General features: G+C 39.4%; 2 protein-coding genes across 6 annotated transcripts in view; one reads left to right on the top strand and one right to left on the bottom strand.

The window, feature by feature from the left end:
- dync1i2a (dynein, cytoplasmic 1, intermediate chain 2a) overlaps positions 1 to 1,839 on the top strand; it is a 28,916-nt gene extending 27,077 nt beyond the window's left edge. For 3 of the 5 annotated variants that reach the window (XM_036566312.1, XM_036566330.1, XM_036566304.1), the window contains one exon: positions 612 to 1,839. In XM_036566312.1, coding sequence (XP_036422205.1) covers positions 612 to 725 — 114 coding nt within the window. In that variant the 3' untranslated portion in view covers positions 726 to 1,839. The remainder of the gene's footprint in view (positions 1 to 611) is intronic. The other 2 variants (XM_036566340.1, XM_036566321.1) reach the window with 1 other exon arrangement.
- A 141-nt stretch (positions 1,840 to 1,980) lies between these two features.
- Positions 1,981 to 16,467, bottom strand: part of LOC118805482 (calcium-binding mitochondrial carrier protein Aralar1-like) — a 36,090-nt gene continuing 21,603 nt past the window's right edge. Inside the window, exons 11-18 of the mRNA XM_036566292.1 lie at positions 15,810 to 15,968; positions 12,354 to 12,406; positions 12,039 to 12,119; positions 8,352 to 8,492; positions 4,925 to 5,063; positions 3,245 to 3,403; positions 2,969 to 3,059; positions 1,981 to 2,877 (exon numbers count right to left, since the gene is read on the bottom strand). Coding sequence (XP_036422185.1) covers positions 2,670 to 2,877; positions 2,969 to 3,059; positions 3,245 to 3,403; positions 4,925 to 5,063; positions 8,352 to 8,492; positions 12,039 to 12,119; positions 12,354 to 12,406; positions 15,810 to 15,968 — 1,031 coding nt within the window. The 3' untranslated portion in view covers positions 1,981 to 2,669. The remainder of the gene's footprint in view (positions 2,878 to 2,968; positions 3,060 to 3,244; positions 3,404 to 4,924; positions 5,064 to 8,351; positions 8,493 to 12,038; positions 12,120 to 12,353; positions 12,407 to 15,809; positions 15,969 to 16,467) is intronic.

Genomic DNA, 16,467 nt, shown 5'->3' with positions numbered 1-16,467 from the left:
TAAGGTTTGGACAAAGTAGCGACTTTTAGCACCGTTCAATAGAGCTTAATTTGCAGTATCTCTGCTTCTTCACCAGGATCCTACACTCCTATGTGATGTATCTATCTCGTTATGTTCTGGTTTAGTAGCTGTCCTCTCTGTGTGCCAGACACAGCAAAATAAAAAGGCTCATGCAAAGAGACTCGAAACCTAATGCACAGGCCACAATTAACCCTCTGTCAGTGACCCAGTGTCAGTGGTCCCAAAGGCCAGCACTGCCAGGGCCTGCAGAGTGCCTGGGACCCTCATGCAATGGGTAGCTGAGTGGGCAAATGGAAAGAAAGAGAAACGAGAGATTAGAGAGTTGCTAAAAAGAGGAGGCAGAAAGTGACTGCAAGAGAAGGAATCAGACAGGTAGAGAGATGTTGGGAGAGGTGGAGCACCGCTGAGAGTGTAAGAGAGAGGCAGTGAGCTGGAGAGCAGCACTAGTTGCTGGCATCCTCCTTTGTGGGGTCAGTCCTGTGACAGTCTCTGAATTGCACTGCAGGTTTTACACATCAGCTTGAGGGCTAGATAAAAGGGTTCTGCAGAATGCTATATGTCTCTGCTTCACTGCATCTGTTCCTCTACAGCAGATTGCTGTGCCACGGAACGATGAGTGGACACGCTTTGTGAGGACACTGGCAGAGATCAACGAAAACCGAGATGACGCTGAGGAGCTGGCGGCCCAACGAATCCCGTCCTAATCAGCGCCATTCCTGAAAACAGCTACAGGTTTTCAATGCAAAAAAATGCACCCCATCCAGGCATGATGATGGCAATGTTAATGTTTATGAAGACCACTTCGAAAATGTAGTACTATGATTTGCAAACTGGACTTGGATTCTTCTGCCTTTTCTTTGGGTTTGAGTAAAGAAGCCATGGTCAAATAGTAAAAAACATGAGACTGGACTAGTATATTCAGCTCAGATATCACCAGTGTTCCTCTCTCTTCCCCAGTACCAGAAGCCTTAAAGATTGCATGTAGAAAACCCATAGAAAACATGAAAGAATGTTTCTTAGTTGGCCTCAAGGTACATTCAGCTGATTTCTGGTGTTATTTACACAAGCTCCATAAACCACCTAATCATTTTCAAACTATACAGTCTTATACTATAAATTCCAGAACTCTTGTTGACTGGAGTCTGAGTGTGTTTATGAATTCACTCTTGTCTTTTGTAATTGAAAGTGTAATCAGGACATTAGTTTGATACATAGGGTTAGTCTGTTTTCCGTGCACTCTTCTGTGGCCCTGCCTGAAAGGCTGCAGATGCCATAGTGTTCCAGAGCAGTTTCAAACAGTGGCATATCAAAGTATAGATTTCACTTTAAACTTGGCTTTTGGGACAGTGACACCTGATGTATAATCATCCATACAAAAAGAAACAGATACCTGTGCATTTGTTATTTTTCTATCTTTCACAAAAGGAAGCACTTGTTTGTTGTCTTACAAGAGAGCTTTTTTAACTTTTGCTAAAAGTTTCAGAGTGAATTTATGGACACCCTGGATTTGCTTAGTCTCTCTGGGTAGCTAAGATTAAGACTCACTGTCAGCTGCTAGTGCTACTCCATCTCTGGCACTTATTTGCTGGTTATTGTCTTCTCAATCAATACTGAACCTGAATCACATATTTATTATGTACAATAAGATGCTGTATGATTGTTAGCAGACTGCCGAAATTTTTAAGCCATTGTTTTTCAAAAACAGGCTCTTCTTCCAGCTTTACAAGTCTGTTTATAACCTGTATGAACCAATAGCATTTCTTCCACCTCTTTGAATGTCTTTATATACCTCTATAAATTCCTCTTTCTAAACCTAAACTGCTTCTTGTGTTGATTCAGTAAGTCTTCAGCCTTGGGACAAAAATGATTATGGAAAGCGATTTTTTTTTTCCAAGCAATGAAAAATATTAAGACAAATATGCAAAGAAAATATTAAGAGCTTGAAAGAAAATACACAAGTTAACATGAAAGTATTGTTATTTATTTTGATAAAATTCAACACTGAAATATGTTTAAATTTATCAATTATTTATACACCCTGTTGGAACATTTCAGTCAGTATATGTGCAGATACAGTGCCATGTTCCTAAAGGAGGGGCTTATACAAAACTCAAATTTGCACACAAACATTACTTTGGCAATGTTTTCCATTTTTCATTTGGCACATTTAGGTGCAATTCACTAAAGTATGTGTGTATATGCAAACATTACATTTTTGATGTATCTGATGTTCAGTTTCCTTCTGTTGGCAAAATACAAGCTTATGATTTCAATTCATGAAAAAGTTGTACTATCGTATCAATGGTATATTTCGATCATATATGATCTCAGATTCAGATTATGCACTGAGCTCTTGGGGAACACAGTTTATCACCAACGTGAAATATTCCTGCACACACATGTACAATATGTACAGCAACATTTGTGCAAACCATGCGAAAAAAGTAATAAATACATAAATAGAGCCCTGTTCATGCAGGAGTGGGGAACAATAAGGAGAACACCTTGTTTAAATGCACAGGAGTGGTGTCCCTGCATCTAAATGGCACAGTTTGAGTTTGCAGCGAAGGGCAGTAGAGAGAAACAGGTTTTTCCTCACAAAGACAGCTGATGGTCAATCATACAGCTGGTTGGAGCTGAATAGAGCTCTATGAGGCTTGGTGTGTCTGCTCTGTTGGAGTGGCTCTGACGGTTACAGCACCTGAAGATCTGAACTTTGGCAGGTGCAAACCAAACTTGTTTTCTACTCCTGCAAACGTAGCGGCGGCCAGTCGGTAACCACCAACGTGGTCTGCACTCAGCGGCGGGAGCTCAGAGATCCGGGACTTGGGTCTTGGCTCTGATCCTGCAGGACGGCTGCTCAGGAAGAGAAATATAGTTCAATTACATAGTGAATGTATATTTAATGGTTTTGAAATGGAAATGGAAAAACGAATGCAGCACGTACTGTCCACCAAAGTCGACGTAGAACCACCTCTGCAGGAGCTCGTAGGTGACCAGTGTAACACCAAACTGGGGGGAGGACCTAAACACACGCGCTGAGAGAGGAATACAGAGCCTGCATGACTGATACTCTTTCCCTCTCACAATAAAACAAGGACAGTGTCATCTTCAACAAAACAATTACAGAAGCCTTGGGTTCCTCATTCCACAGTCATGGAACCCCTCATTTCAGTTGTGTGTGTGTGTGTGTGTGTGTGTGTGCGTGTGCGTGTGCGTGTACCTCCCGCTCCCTTCCAGAACGCTTTGAAGCCCTCTTCTCTCAGAATTTTTCTGGAGCAGTCGATCACACCGCTGTATGTCGTCTGGCCTGCACGGGCTGCCACCTGCAGACGCGTTTTGATGACATCAGCGGGGGTCACCAGAGAGGCAGCAGGGACACCTAAACAAGACGCATTCAATTATCCACAGTACAGTGAGGAGGTGTCACAATGCAAAACCATGCAATCTGATCTGAATTTCCAGCACTGCGATGTAATCAAAAACCATGCAGAGACTTCAGACCCAACATAGCACTTTAAATGTATAGATTTACACCAGTGGTGGGAAACATCATTAACAGTCTGCAAAATCTTTCTACACTTTTACATTTACACTTTAAATTACCTAAAATCTAGGCAATATACCTATTTCTCATTAAGAGATCATCGTACAAGTTATTTCAAAACAAGCAAAACTGTCTTCCAATAAAATAATCATTTTACTAGATATAATTACAGTAAGACTTTAGCCTAGGGGGACATTATAATGCCCTTGTAATGCTCTTATTAAGCTTTTTCCAGCCAATAGCCGATAATTAACTGGCTACTCCTTACCACTTTATTACGCAATAACTAGAGGGAATTACACATTTTCCAGAGCACTTTTATTTGTGCATTACATATCATAATCCTTTGGACATTATTTATTTACATTAAGATATCCACAAGTACATGCAGAGCCCATATTTAAAAGGCCTACACACCAGAACTTAACACTAGAAATCTTTACTGTAGAATAAAATAGTGCGTCTTTATTTAGAGCTGATTTTTTTTGAGGTATTGATATGACTTGAAAGAACAGAAGCACATTATAGATCCTATGCTTAGCTGAGGTTTGTGCACAAGATTAAGATGTAGATACACAAATGCTGCTGGAAAATGTTTAATTCGCCCTAGTTATTGCTTGATAAAGTAATGATGAGCAGTCTGTTCATTCCAAGCTACTGGTTTGATGAGGCTTAATAAGAGCATTACATTCAAACTACTTAAAGTATAAATAGAAATAAGAAATAAGAATATTTTATAATACTCTTGCAGTAATTCTTTATAATTGTAATTATCATAATAAGAAATATTAGATATACTGATTGGTTTTAAGATGATTTCCCTTGAAAAGATATCATCTCTAACTAGAAAGGAAAAGGCTGTGAACAAACAAAGTTGGCTTGACAAAAGCAGCTAAAAATGTTGAAAATCTAAAGCAGCTGTAGACTGTATTTAACTTGATTGGGTTTAAATAGTACAGGAGCGATATCGTTTATGCAGTTGGTTTGGGTTAATTTAGGTTTAGGAGTTATTTTCATTGTTTCATTGTTTAAATAGTGGTTGCTATGGTATTCCAGGTGGTTGCAAGGGTGTTGTTGATTATGGTATTTTGGGTGGTTGCTAGGGTGTTGTTCAGCAGTTGCTATAGTATCTTAATCAGGCCAACTTAATGGGAAATGTTGCACATATTGAGTAGATCTGATGATTTAAATGATTTCAGTTTTTTGCAGTGTAGCATTTCCTGACTACAGAAGCAATATATGCCAGTCTTGCCTTATCAAAAATATCACTCCCCTCATGTTACAGAGAACTTTTTAAAGCTATACTGGTTGTTTCGGCCGCTGATGCTTATGATGAAGATAAGAGCAGTTGTGCACCTGCGATAGCTCCAGCGATAAGCAGCTGAATTGCCCCCAGTCTGCCCTCCTCATCAGTTAGCTCTGTCTTGGCATGAGCGTACACAGGGAAGTAGATGGCAGAGAAAGGAATGTCTCTCAGGAAGCAGGCCTTCGCTCCCTACAGCCAAAAGCAGAAAGGCTTACTCAGGAATTGGGTGGGGTTGTAGGTAAAGGCCAACACCTTTCTACTACACTAGTGCTGTGGATATGAACTACTGGACAGCTTCAGAGACATGCTTCCATTAATTCACAAAGAAATGTGGAAAGTCTGGAAAGCCCCGTGTGGTCGCACTTTTTATGTAACAAGCACACCTGATAATCAACTACTCATCATGCCCTGACTGAAGACTGAAGTCAAGAAGTCTGGGCTTTGAAAATTATTCACTTTAAAAATAGATTCTATATAGTGAACACACCTAAAAGAAAGTGCAAACTATAGCAATAGACAAATAAAAATGATCCAAAATTAAACGGAATAAAATCATGTTACATTACCATAGATAAGGAAGGATACTTTTCCATTTCATCAACATTCGGTTTTCGTGCAGCAGCAATAATATATGTGTATTTTTTTCTAAAAAGGTGGTATTAATCTTTTATGTATAAAGCCCACTCCTAACAACATATGAAAAAAAATATGAATGTGGTGTTTAATGTCTTTTGAAACCCTTCACTGTTCTCCCTGTGCACCCGTGAGGGGCAAGCTGTTTGCTGATGAGTTGAATTGATGGAAACAGTAAAATGTGCAGTTCAATGGTGCTCGTGGGCCAGATGTTAAGAACGCTACTGTAAGAAACTCAATTTGCACCCTCATGATATCCATCTATATCAGTCCCAGTTGCTGCAATGTAAAAACTTCACACTGAAAAAGAATTCAAGAAATGCTTCATAAAAATGGCTCCGGCAGGCTTTTGGAATTGTTCTGCGTCGTCTGAAGCTAAAGCCAAACCACAATATATTAGGCCACAAGTTAGACACAGTCATTCTAAGGTAAATAAGGACAATGAGCCTTCACAGCACTTCTCACACATACACATAAACAGGAAAGGGCCAGCAGGAGACTGAGACTCTACCAGCCGAAAGAAACCATAGAGTGGCATCATATGTAAATTGTCTTACTCATTGTCTCACAAACACACACACACAAAACAATATATAACAATAGAATACATGCAAATAAATATAAATAATGTAAAACATTAACAAGAATATATATACATTTTTTAATGTTATAAATATCTTGGTTAGAAGAACACAGTTAGGAGAACACTCAATGTCAAATGCTACCAGCAGCACATCTTATTTATTACATTTTCCTTGTATTTTATCCCTGCCCCCCCAGCTCCAGGTTTATCGTTTATGTGCTTTTATGTACCATAAACAGTCCTTATTCAGATTTTACAATTTCTCTTTAAAGTGCCATATTTAAGTTTGTTCCCTGTAAAGGATGTGTTCAATTATTTTCACTTGGAAAGTGTCCAAACATTAGCCTTAGACTGTATAGACTGGGGAGTGAACAGTACATTGTAAAACTTTACCAGTGTTTACACACTACATCAAACTGTCTAATTTGAAAAATGGAATGGAAAACTAAATTTTTCATATGGGCTAAAGTGGGTATTGAATGGCAAATGTAAATATGGGCTTCTTCAAGGAACAATTTAGAAATTGTTAAGCTAACACACAAAATCACACATACTGTTTATTTATTTATTTGCATTATTTATTTGCATTTATCTTAATGTTAGTGCTTTTTGGACAAATGCATGCTTACTGCCCAGATAAACAGCTTTACATATCAATTTCTCAGAACACTTTTGTACAGTACTGTATATAAAGCACAACACACAACTCTGTAGAAAAACACTTTAACAATGTAGGCCTAGTAGTAGTTAAATAATTGGAATAAAACACCACCAGCAAAGGATTATGTTTGTGTGAAGCGAGCCACTGCCTGTTTTTGAGCCACTATCCAAGCAAAACTTGATAGGAAATCCAGGAAATCTCTTTAGTGGATGACACACACACATATGAGCTCAAGGCTGTCTGACTCAGAGACAGAGACCCACTTTAAACACAGGCAACTTCTGTGTGCATCTTTCCATGCAGAGAAGAGGAAGTAGGTGTTTTAACAAGCTGCACACTGTCTGCTCTTCATTAGAATATGGAGAGAGAGAACACTCCTGGAGATCAGACACAAAAGCCACAGGAACTTGGAGAGCACCAGCAGCATAATCTTTCCACCTCCTTTTCCGTTTAAAACTGACTACCAGCCAAACCTGTAAGTGTGTATATGTTTAAGAACAGCAGGGAAGTGTGCATAAGTGAGCCTTTTGTATGCTTTGAATTACTTGATCAACAAAAATAGTGAAGCCTCTGCAGCGCTTCTCACCGATTATGCAAACACACATCTCCTTCGCTGTAGTGCATGTCCAGATCAACCACATCAAAAACACTGGAGCCACTCTGGTGCTGCCAGCCAACTAATGGACAATAACTGCTAATGTTGGAATTCAGCTTTTACACTGAGAGCAGCGTACACTCATTGACCACTTCATGAGGTCCAACTACCTTACAAGTCCACTGTATAGATGTATAATTACAGACTCTAGCCCATCTGTTCTCTTGCACAATTTGTCAGCTATTCTCTATCCCATTCATTATTGGTCAGTTTGTTGCAAAATGGACTACAGTGTCCTACCTTTCACTATTAAGGTGGTGTTTCTAATAAAGACTGCAGTAAAAGGAAACAAGAAAAAAGTGGAAAAAAGCATGGATGCCTCAATGAAAGCAAATATTGTTTGCAACAAGCCAGTGCACTAATGTTAGTGATAACTTTGAAGTTCATAATGTATTTATCTCCTCAAAACAGCTAACATTATGGTTACTGGTCAGCGAACGTCATGGTCCTATTTGCATATATCCACTTATTCAGACTACAGCAGTTTCACTCTGCCCATTCACATTGAAAGTTAAAAGGAGTGTTTCAGCCTGGATTGATTTTTTCCATGACTAATATCTTTTATTAAGAAGAAACATCCTGACCACAAGAACTGTAAGTATGAATGCCCAAGATTTACCCACAGTATTAATAAAAGTAATAATAATACTAACAATAATAGGAAAAGATTAAATCCTGGAGGTCATTTACGTATATCAGGTACAGTAATAAAAACAGCCTGTTTATTACAAAGGGATTAAGAGAAGTTGGAAAATGCATATGTAAAAATTCTACAAGTCTGTTTTTTATACATAAAACCACACAAAGACATACACGTGGACCTCTGGGAAAAAACAGAAGAAAACTGTAGGATAAATGGCCCCTTTAAAGTGTAGACTGTCAGCTTTAATTCAAGGGTATAAAAATATCAGATAAACCATGCAGGAATTCCAGCACTCAGCTCACCTTGTAGAGTCCAAAGAATCCAAGGTCTCGCAGGACAGTGAGGGCGCTGACTCGCGGCCCGGTGGTGATCTCACCAGCCACCTGCAGACGAATCTTCACTATCTCCAGAGGATTGGTGAAGATGACCTGAGAGGCTCCAGCCTATGGTGGAAATACAAACACAAGTTATATTATAGATTTTTGTATCATAAATACAACATTATAATTGCACTACTATGCTATCCTAAAAGTGTCTACATCAAATTTGAGGCAGATAATCATTAAATCATTACAATTATTACTGTTGCTCAATACAGTAATATGATACAACTAAGAGAAAGAAGTGAGGGTTTCAACCAAAGATTTTTTTTCCAGAGGACTCTAAGGTCTTTTAGGGTGATCAGATATGAGAGGTCACTTGAGGTTGACAATTTGCCCTTCAATTTTGTCACATCAGCGTTCTCCTCCCCAGTAAGCATTTCTAAATTAGCTATATAAACCCTACAACAAGGCTTTCTTTAAGAGGCTGATGTCACCGTGTCAGAGTGTAGTCTCCATGTCACGGTGACAACACTAGTGTCCATTCAGAGCGGAAACGTGGGAGTCACGTAGGATCAGAGCTGGTGTGAGACGGAGCCTAGTAGACCTGACCCCAACACCGGCCCTCTCTCCCCTCTCTGCCCTGCCCCCAAGGCTGCACCCTTTCTGGCTTGCTGGAACACACTCCCTGGCCGTCCGCATCCTAGTCCCCTCTCTTAAAACACTCTCCCCTGCCTCCCCCTTTCTTCCCCGGGGACAGTCCACTCAGTGTGGGGACAGCCCAAGGCTTTATGCCCTCTGACTCTGGAGCATCTATCACCCCTCTGGAGCCTAATCAGGGCCAAAGGAGGGTGGAGGTGACACTCAGGGTCGAAGTCTGCTCTGTAAACATCCGAACAGCTTCCTAAAAAAAGCCCAGAGATGGTCCATCATGATCAAGGGGTAAGATATCCGGTAGACTGTGCAATTATTATAGAGATTCTATAGAGATTAATTGTTTACTGTAGTTCTTCCTAAAACACTTATACAAAGCATATCATATTACAGCTGTCATGATTACTTATTAGAACTGATAACTCGATTGAAAAAAAAAATAATTGATCAAAATGTATGTGTTCAAGGAAGTGAGAGAATGATTAGTTTGCAACTGGAATATTAAACAAGGTACCCACTGATCATTATAAAGTCAACTTCAGCTGTCTGAACATTCTCCACAAGCAGGCCGCTATTAGCACTCAAATTGGTTTTGAATGCATCACTGAAAAGGAAGATACCCATACCAGCAGGATCACATGAAGGCATGTATGTTTGCAGCTACAAATGAAATCCCTGCTGTTACCAGTTGCACGTATAAGTGTATATAAAGTTTCCTACAAATAGGTCCATGCTGAACAGCTCAGCAAACGGGCTATCACACTAATAATATTCAGTTAGGCTATTAGCATTATCGTAGAGGTCGTTGTCAGGATACTTATAAAGTGAAGATTTCTACATTAAACACTGTTGCACAGTGATAGTGATATGCACAGCCATGCTAAGTTCATGAAATGACTGGCTCAAAGCAGCATTAACGATTTATAAATGAAATATTATTGAAATATTTTTCCACTGCTTTCTCTTACAGTGATAAACAGAGTTGCAGTAAACTATTCTGGAATCTGGAAAACTCGGCGTAATATATTATTGTTCAGTTAAGCCTACTTTTATTGTGTGGCCTTTAATAAAATACACAGATTACTTGATTAATCATCAAAATAATCAGTAAATTACTCAATTACTTTTATAATTGATAGTGATAACCCTATATCATATACATTCTCCTTAAATGGGTAACATGACTGTCCACTCACAGCTACTATGTGAACTATATTGGCCAATAATATATAATAGTGTATAATAGTCTTTATTTGTACATAGCGATTTGTTTTTGATAAAAAACAGTGTATGTAGAACAGCTGAAAGGAGCTGACATCTTGTAGGCATTTTTTGAAAACTGGATTGTATCTATACATTGTATATTTTTTATAGATAAAAGTTATAAAGTGTCAGAAATCACATAACGCTGCTGACGGAAGAAAACCTTGTATCTCCATTTTTAGTTTTGGACAGTTTGAGAATGCTTGTTGCCCTTTACATTGTGTGTAAATTTCATTAGGAATGGACCAAAAGAAACGTCCCAAAATGATTGAGGTACGAGGTTTTCTTCCGACAACAGTGATAAGCAAGTCTATTTGAGATTACTTAACAACTCAGCATGGTTTAAGGTAAGTAAATGATGATATAGGCCTGCGGTCTGCACAATGCTAATTAGTGGGGTATAAGCCTCCATTACTTGTTAGCTACCTCAGCCTTGTAGTGCTCTAGTGCAATCATAAGAAGCAAACTCTGCAGATCAGCTACATGTGGGGTAAATGGAAAGCTGTGTGAATTTGACCTTTTTCTGCAGAACAATTCCTGTAAGGACTAACATTCAGGCAGCAGTGTTTTAACTTTTAATTTTGCACCTAAGAGTTAAACTTCAGATTTGCATGATTTTTCTGCTAAAGCACTGAAGTGCCCCAGAGCAGAGGCTTGTATTGTACTTGGCAGGATGCATATAGCTTTGCTCGTCTGAATGCTGGCTGTTCCTGCACGCCTGAGGCTGAGGAGGCCACAGGTATGCACGCTGCTGTCAAACTCAATAAGATCGAGCTCCAGCCAGTTTTACCCAGAGTCCTCCAGGGCATCTTCCCCCAATTACGCCCTGACAGGGGTCGCGGCCTCCCGGACCTGAGCCTCTTTTGTCCAGCCTCGGACCTCGCCTCTCTCCTCAATCTGGCTGGTCTGCTCTCTGTCACCAGGATTCATTATACGCAGCAGGCATTACTGCGCCCACATCCTCTACAGCACGCTGACCACACCACGCCAAAGAGTGCTAAATCAGAGCGCTGGCTAAAAAAAGCCTGCTCACACTCGAGCATCATTTTTCAAATTGTGATTAATTAGTGGGTTCAGGGAGGAGAGGAACACTGGCTAGAAACCGGCCTGATGCTCCTTATGACGCCCAATTGCGGCTCAATGACGGTCACAGCAGTCGCTCATTCTCAGAAACACAAATTACAGAGAAAAATCATTTAGGACATTATCATTTCTAAGCTTGTAATTGTAGTTTCACATCTGTCAGAAAGTTTGCTCGAAGGAGAAGGAAATCACAAGCCACTGAAGTTTTCAATTAGCTGTCGGGTTTTCTTTTTTTTCTCCTCTCTCTTTTTTTGGCCTGGTTTGAAGTTCGCGATTTATTCATTTACCAAAGTAAATATTCATTAAAAGGAAGCGGAACATCAGGCATAATGTTTGAGTTTGAAGAAAAAGCGCGTTTGACGTCCACCACATCAGAATCAATTAAGGGCTGAGCACAGAGAGGAGAGCAGCTGCCTCACTCAGACCAGCTTAACATGAGGGACAAGAGCCCATTCAGCAGAGCACTGGCACCACACACACACACACACACAAAGCCAAGCACCGGCACCACACACACTCATAAAGCCAGTATTTACATCCTCCACACTCTGCACACGCCCAACAGTGAAACAGCCCCCAGTTACAACACTCAGCACAGCAAACTACACACATACCCCTCCAGTACATATGCAATATGAACTATGTGTAGCCACAGACAACCATACTCACACAGCCTCCTGCCAGCACTTCCGCAGCCAGAGGAATGGTGTCGTCTTTATCAGTGAATTTATCCCTCACAAAGTCATTCACCTGCAAAACATTCAGATGTTTTACAACCAGCACAACATGCTACGTGAATCTTTTTTGCTATTGCTCTGCTGCTCTACCACACCAATCTATTCCCAAATCCTGCAGTGAGAACACATTAGTCAGGAGGTGATTTTTATTTGTACTCTTTAAAATAAGCCTGAGGCTTGGGTGTGAGAGAGTGCAGGGACAGACAGTGAGTTGGCATGATTATATTTAGATGCTTTAATGACTTACAGTGAGTTTGATAGCCTTCTCAGGAGCCACTCCGATCAGCTGTGGCAGCAGACCTGCAGGAGAGAGAGCACACACACAAAACAAACACTCTGTTTAGCATTTACATAGTACTGGGCGATTTATAGCTATAACAGTATACCGATATTGGTGTCAGTTGTTAGTTTCAGGTGCTGGTGAAAAACATATGATGGGATTAATTCCAAAGTGCATTATAGATCACATTCAATGACCTCAGGCAATATTTTAGTATTTATTATTATTATTATTATTATTAACTTTTGTATGATTTTAAGAGTGGTAAACAACAAAATAGTGAAAGTTTGAAAAACATTATTTTAGTATTAAGAAGCAGTAGTGTATTAACTTATTAATGCAAACCTAAATATCATCTGATACTGTAGGCCTGTGCCCGGTGATAGTTAACCAAGTTACCGTGGTGACAATCCCCACTGAAGGCAAGAACTCATTTACCACTGGTTAAAAAAAGTTATTCATTTATTGATTTATTTCATGAACATTTGAACATGAATTTAACTTTTAAACATGTTGAGTGATGAGATATTCTACATTGATTGCATTTTTTGCACCTAACATAGACAATATTGCACTAGAAACATGGCTGCGCTGCCTATCTTATGGTGTACATCTTAGGACCATCACAAAATTATTGAACAAAAGGAAAGGAAAAAATACCTCACCCCCCGCCCCCAAACAAGGTTTAAGCACTTGAAATGGTTATTTACCTTACAGTTACCTGAATAAGGGGATTGGCACAGGCCTATGATACCACATATCAAATAAAAACATCATGACGCTAAATTTTATCAATATTGCCCAGCACTATATTTACATGGTACAGGCAGAAGTACAGTATTTATCTTCAAAGGCCTTCAGACTGAAACAACCCATAATAAAAACAGCCATAATTATTTAAGCATTACACATTTACAGACTGCTGTGTGCATGCAGTTCAGATGGAATGATAGCACAGTAACATCAAATGTGAACCATTCTTCCTAATGACGAGAACGACCGCAGTAAAATTTACAGATCTGATTAGAGCGGTCAACAAAGTGACCATTCAAATGGACAAGATAAAAATGCAGCTAAACCCTGGAGGCTTCGAAAGGTCTGATGGCTCATGGTACTGTGAAGACAGAGGCATGGGGAACAGAAGCAGAACTGTCTGTGTGTGAAGGAGGTATACAGGGTTGAGAGAGCTGTTTCAGTGGGTTTCAGTCAGCTGCTCTGATAAAGCGCTGAGGGCCTGCTGAGTTTGTGTACGTGAATATGTGTGTGTGTGAACATCTGCAGTTTTTCTCTGTTTGAGTGTGTGTGACTCTCCGTCAGCCAGTATGATAAGTTGTGAGGGCATTGCTGAGTGAGTGGCTATGGCAGACTGCCAGAGCACAAACCAGACTGTCTATGCATCTCAACACCACTCAACAGTACACAGACACAGAGTGAGAAAGAAAGAGAAAGAGAGAAAGGAAAAAAGAGAGGGAGGGAAATGCAAGCAGAACGACAGTGGCAATGGATAGGGAGGGATAGCAGAGGGGAGATGAGGAGGGTAGAGGAATACAGACACGTAAATAAAGAGAAGTGATTGCAGTGTTAGAAGCAGCAGCAGATGGCAGTCTTGGACTCCCCCACTGCCTGTAAGATTGTTTTGCTCAAGGTGTGGACATGTAACATCTACTTTGGATTAGTGGACTGTGGGAAGCTGCTGCACTAGTTCTGCTAAATCTCTCTGCTTGCAGCTGACACACATGCTTCAGGGGTTAATGCTATTAAAAAGTAGTCAGTACAGGACAGGTACAGAACATAATTCTACAAAAGACTGGCACATTTATTTATTTTTTTATTTTTTTATTTTTTAGAAAGTAACAGATTAAACCAGCTCAAATTGAATTTTCTGATTCAGTTTTCTGATTAAATAGGCAAGTATATAGGTAGGTATGTAGGAAGGTAGGTAGATAGATAGTTGGACAGATAGGCAGACAGACAGACAGACAGACAGTACTGTGAAAAACTAGGACCAGCCTACATTTATTCAATTAACAGTCAAAACGGCCATTAAGTACAAGTTATTACACAGCAAATAACACAGAAGCTTGAACAACAAAATATAGTATCAATATTTTCTGCATTTAATGTGTCCACTCTTTGCCTTTATTGCAGCTTCCATTCCTTTTGAGAGATTTGCTCTCAGTTTTTCAAATATTTTTTCAAATATCCTACAAAGTTCAGTTTTAGAAGTTGGTTGCATTTTATGTTTCTCGCAATCCAAGTAATCCCAAACACATTCAGTGATGTTGAGGTCTGGACTCTGAGATGGTCAGTCCATTGTTCTGAGAACACCGGCAGCTTCTTTGTTTGATTTGCATTTTTCTTTTTTTTTGTCTATTTCCTTTTCTTAGTAACAATTTCTTGACAGCTACACATCCTTTCAGACTCATTGTGTTAAGTTGTCTTCTCACTGTGGAAGGATGGACAGAAACACCTGTGGATTTTTTTTTTAGATCTGAAGCAAGAGTGGAGCTTTTCTGATTTTCTCCTATAGTTTTTTTAATTTCCTCTTCTTTCTCAAAGCTTTAAGTACTGTTCATCTGATGGTGACACTGTTGTTAGGAGTCCCATTTTCTCTCTATCTTTTAATCTGATAATTAATTTAATTTGAAGAACCCCAGCTTTGTAAACTCCTGTGTTCCACTTACTTTCTTTTCTCCCTCATCCAAGTAGATTACATTATATCTAATCCTGCTCAGAAATATGAAAAAAACTGACTAGAATATAAATAAATGAAGGGAATTCTCTGACTTTTGCCCAGTACTGTAGATTATTTACTGTAGGGTATTTGTTCACATTGTAAGTAGACACAAGATTGTCCCATATAACATATATTTACACAGAGTGAAATTTTTGATTTAGTTTTTTTTTTTAACTGAACTGAATCCTCAAATGTGAGGTTTTCACTGGCAATTAACCCTCTCTAGAAGTCAATGTGTGACAAGATAATCATTTGAAAGCCACGTTTGGATTGGCTGAATTGACATGTAATGGATACTGGTCCTGGTACAAGTATGAGAGCATGAGAGCAATCAACAGTGAATTTGTTCAACACATTACTTGGGTCGTCTGCTGGGTCTCTTTATTTACCAACTATTCAATGTTGTATCAACTATGAGCTGTGTGCTTTGGCATTACCTCCTGTGGGGCCACACATATCAGTGACGCAATACACAGTGAATCATAATCCACCTTAAATGGAGGTGACATCAAAAAATACATTTGAAAAGGTGTCTGTAGCTTTTCCTACAACTAATCCAAGTATACTGCCTCCAGTTCCTCAGGCTGATTAGCTAACAGTCTGAATTAGGTTAAAAGAAATTAGAAGTGTATGACTGTGAGTGTCTTCAGGAGGTCTATTTCAGTGTCATGATGTAGCGATTTTACCTCTGTAGAAGCCAAAGAAACCCTCGTATCGTAGCACTTTCTTAGCGCAGTCGAAGCTGTTCTTGTACATGAGCTCTCCCACTAAGGAGCCAGTGGATCTCTGGTTCTGCATGCGTGTCTTCACCAGGTCTATGGGGTACACAGCTGTGGCACCCGTGGCTACAAGAGACAGCATGAATTAAACAGTATGAATTTTTAGCCTCATTCACAGACACATAATTGTGTCCTAAGACTCACTGTTTTTGTTTCCTTCTAACAAAACACACATCAGCTTTCACCTACATGCTGCTATAAAAAAAACCTTGACTTTACAGAAGAAGGAAAATGCTCTTAATTTTAATGTACTTTAAGGCAATAAGGTTTTATTCCAAGTCATTGAGGTCTATTTCTACTAGTTCATTCACCATGGAATGTTCACTTAATGTGAAACAGCTGACAAATGTGTAAAAAACATGAGTAGTTACAAGACTATGAGATAACAGTTATGATATGCACACAAACACAATCACATTAGTATAACCAGTATGACACTAATCTCAGCCTTATCACATGGCTCTTTTAGAGTTTTTCATATCCCCAAAATAAGTTTTCATATTTTCTCATTACCATTAAAGTACACTAGCCAAAAGTTTGTGCACCTGCTCAATAATTGCTATGT

This window comes from Colossoma macropomum, unplaced genomic scaffold (genome assembly GCF_904425465.1).
Source record: "Colossoma macropomum unplaced genomic scaffold, Colossoma_macropomum, whole genome shotgun sequence".
NCBI classification, from domain to species: domain Eukaryota; kingdom Metazoa; phylum Chordata; class Actinopteri; order Characiformes; family Serrasalmidae; genus Colossoma; species Colossoma macropomum.
The sequence above is the reverse complement of the archived record's forward strand: the minus strand, read 5'-3'. Positions and strand labels throughout refer to the sequence as shown.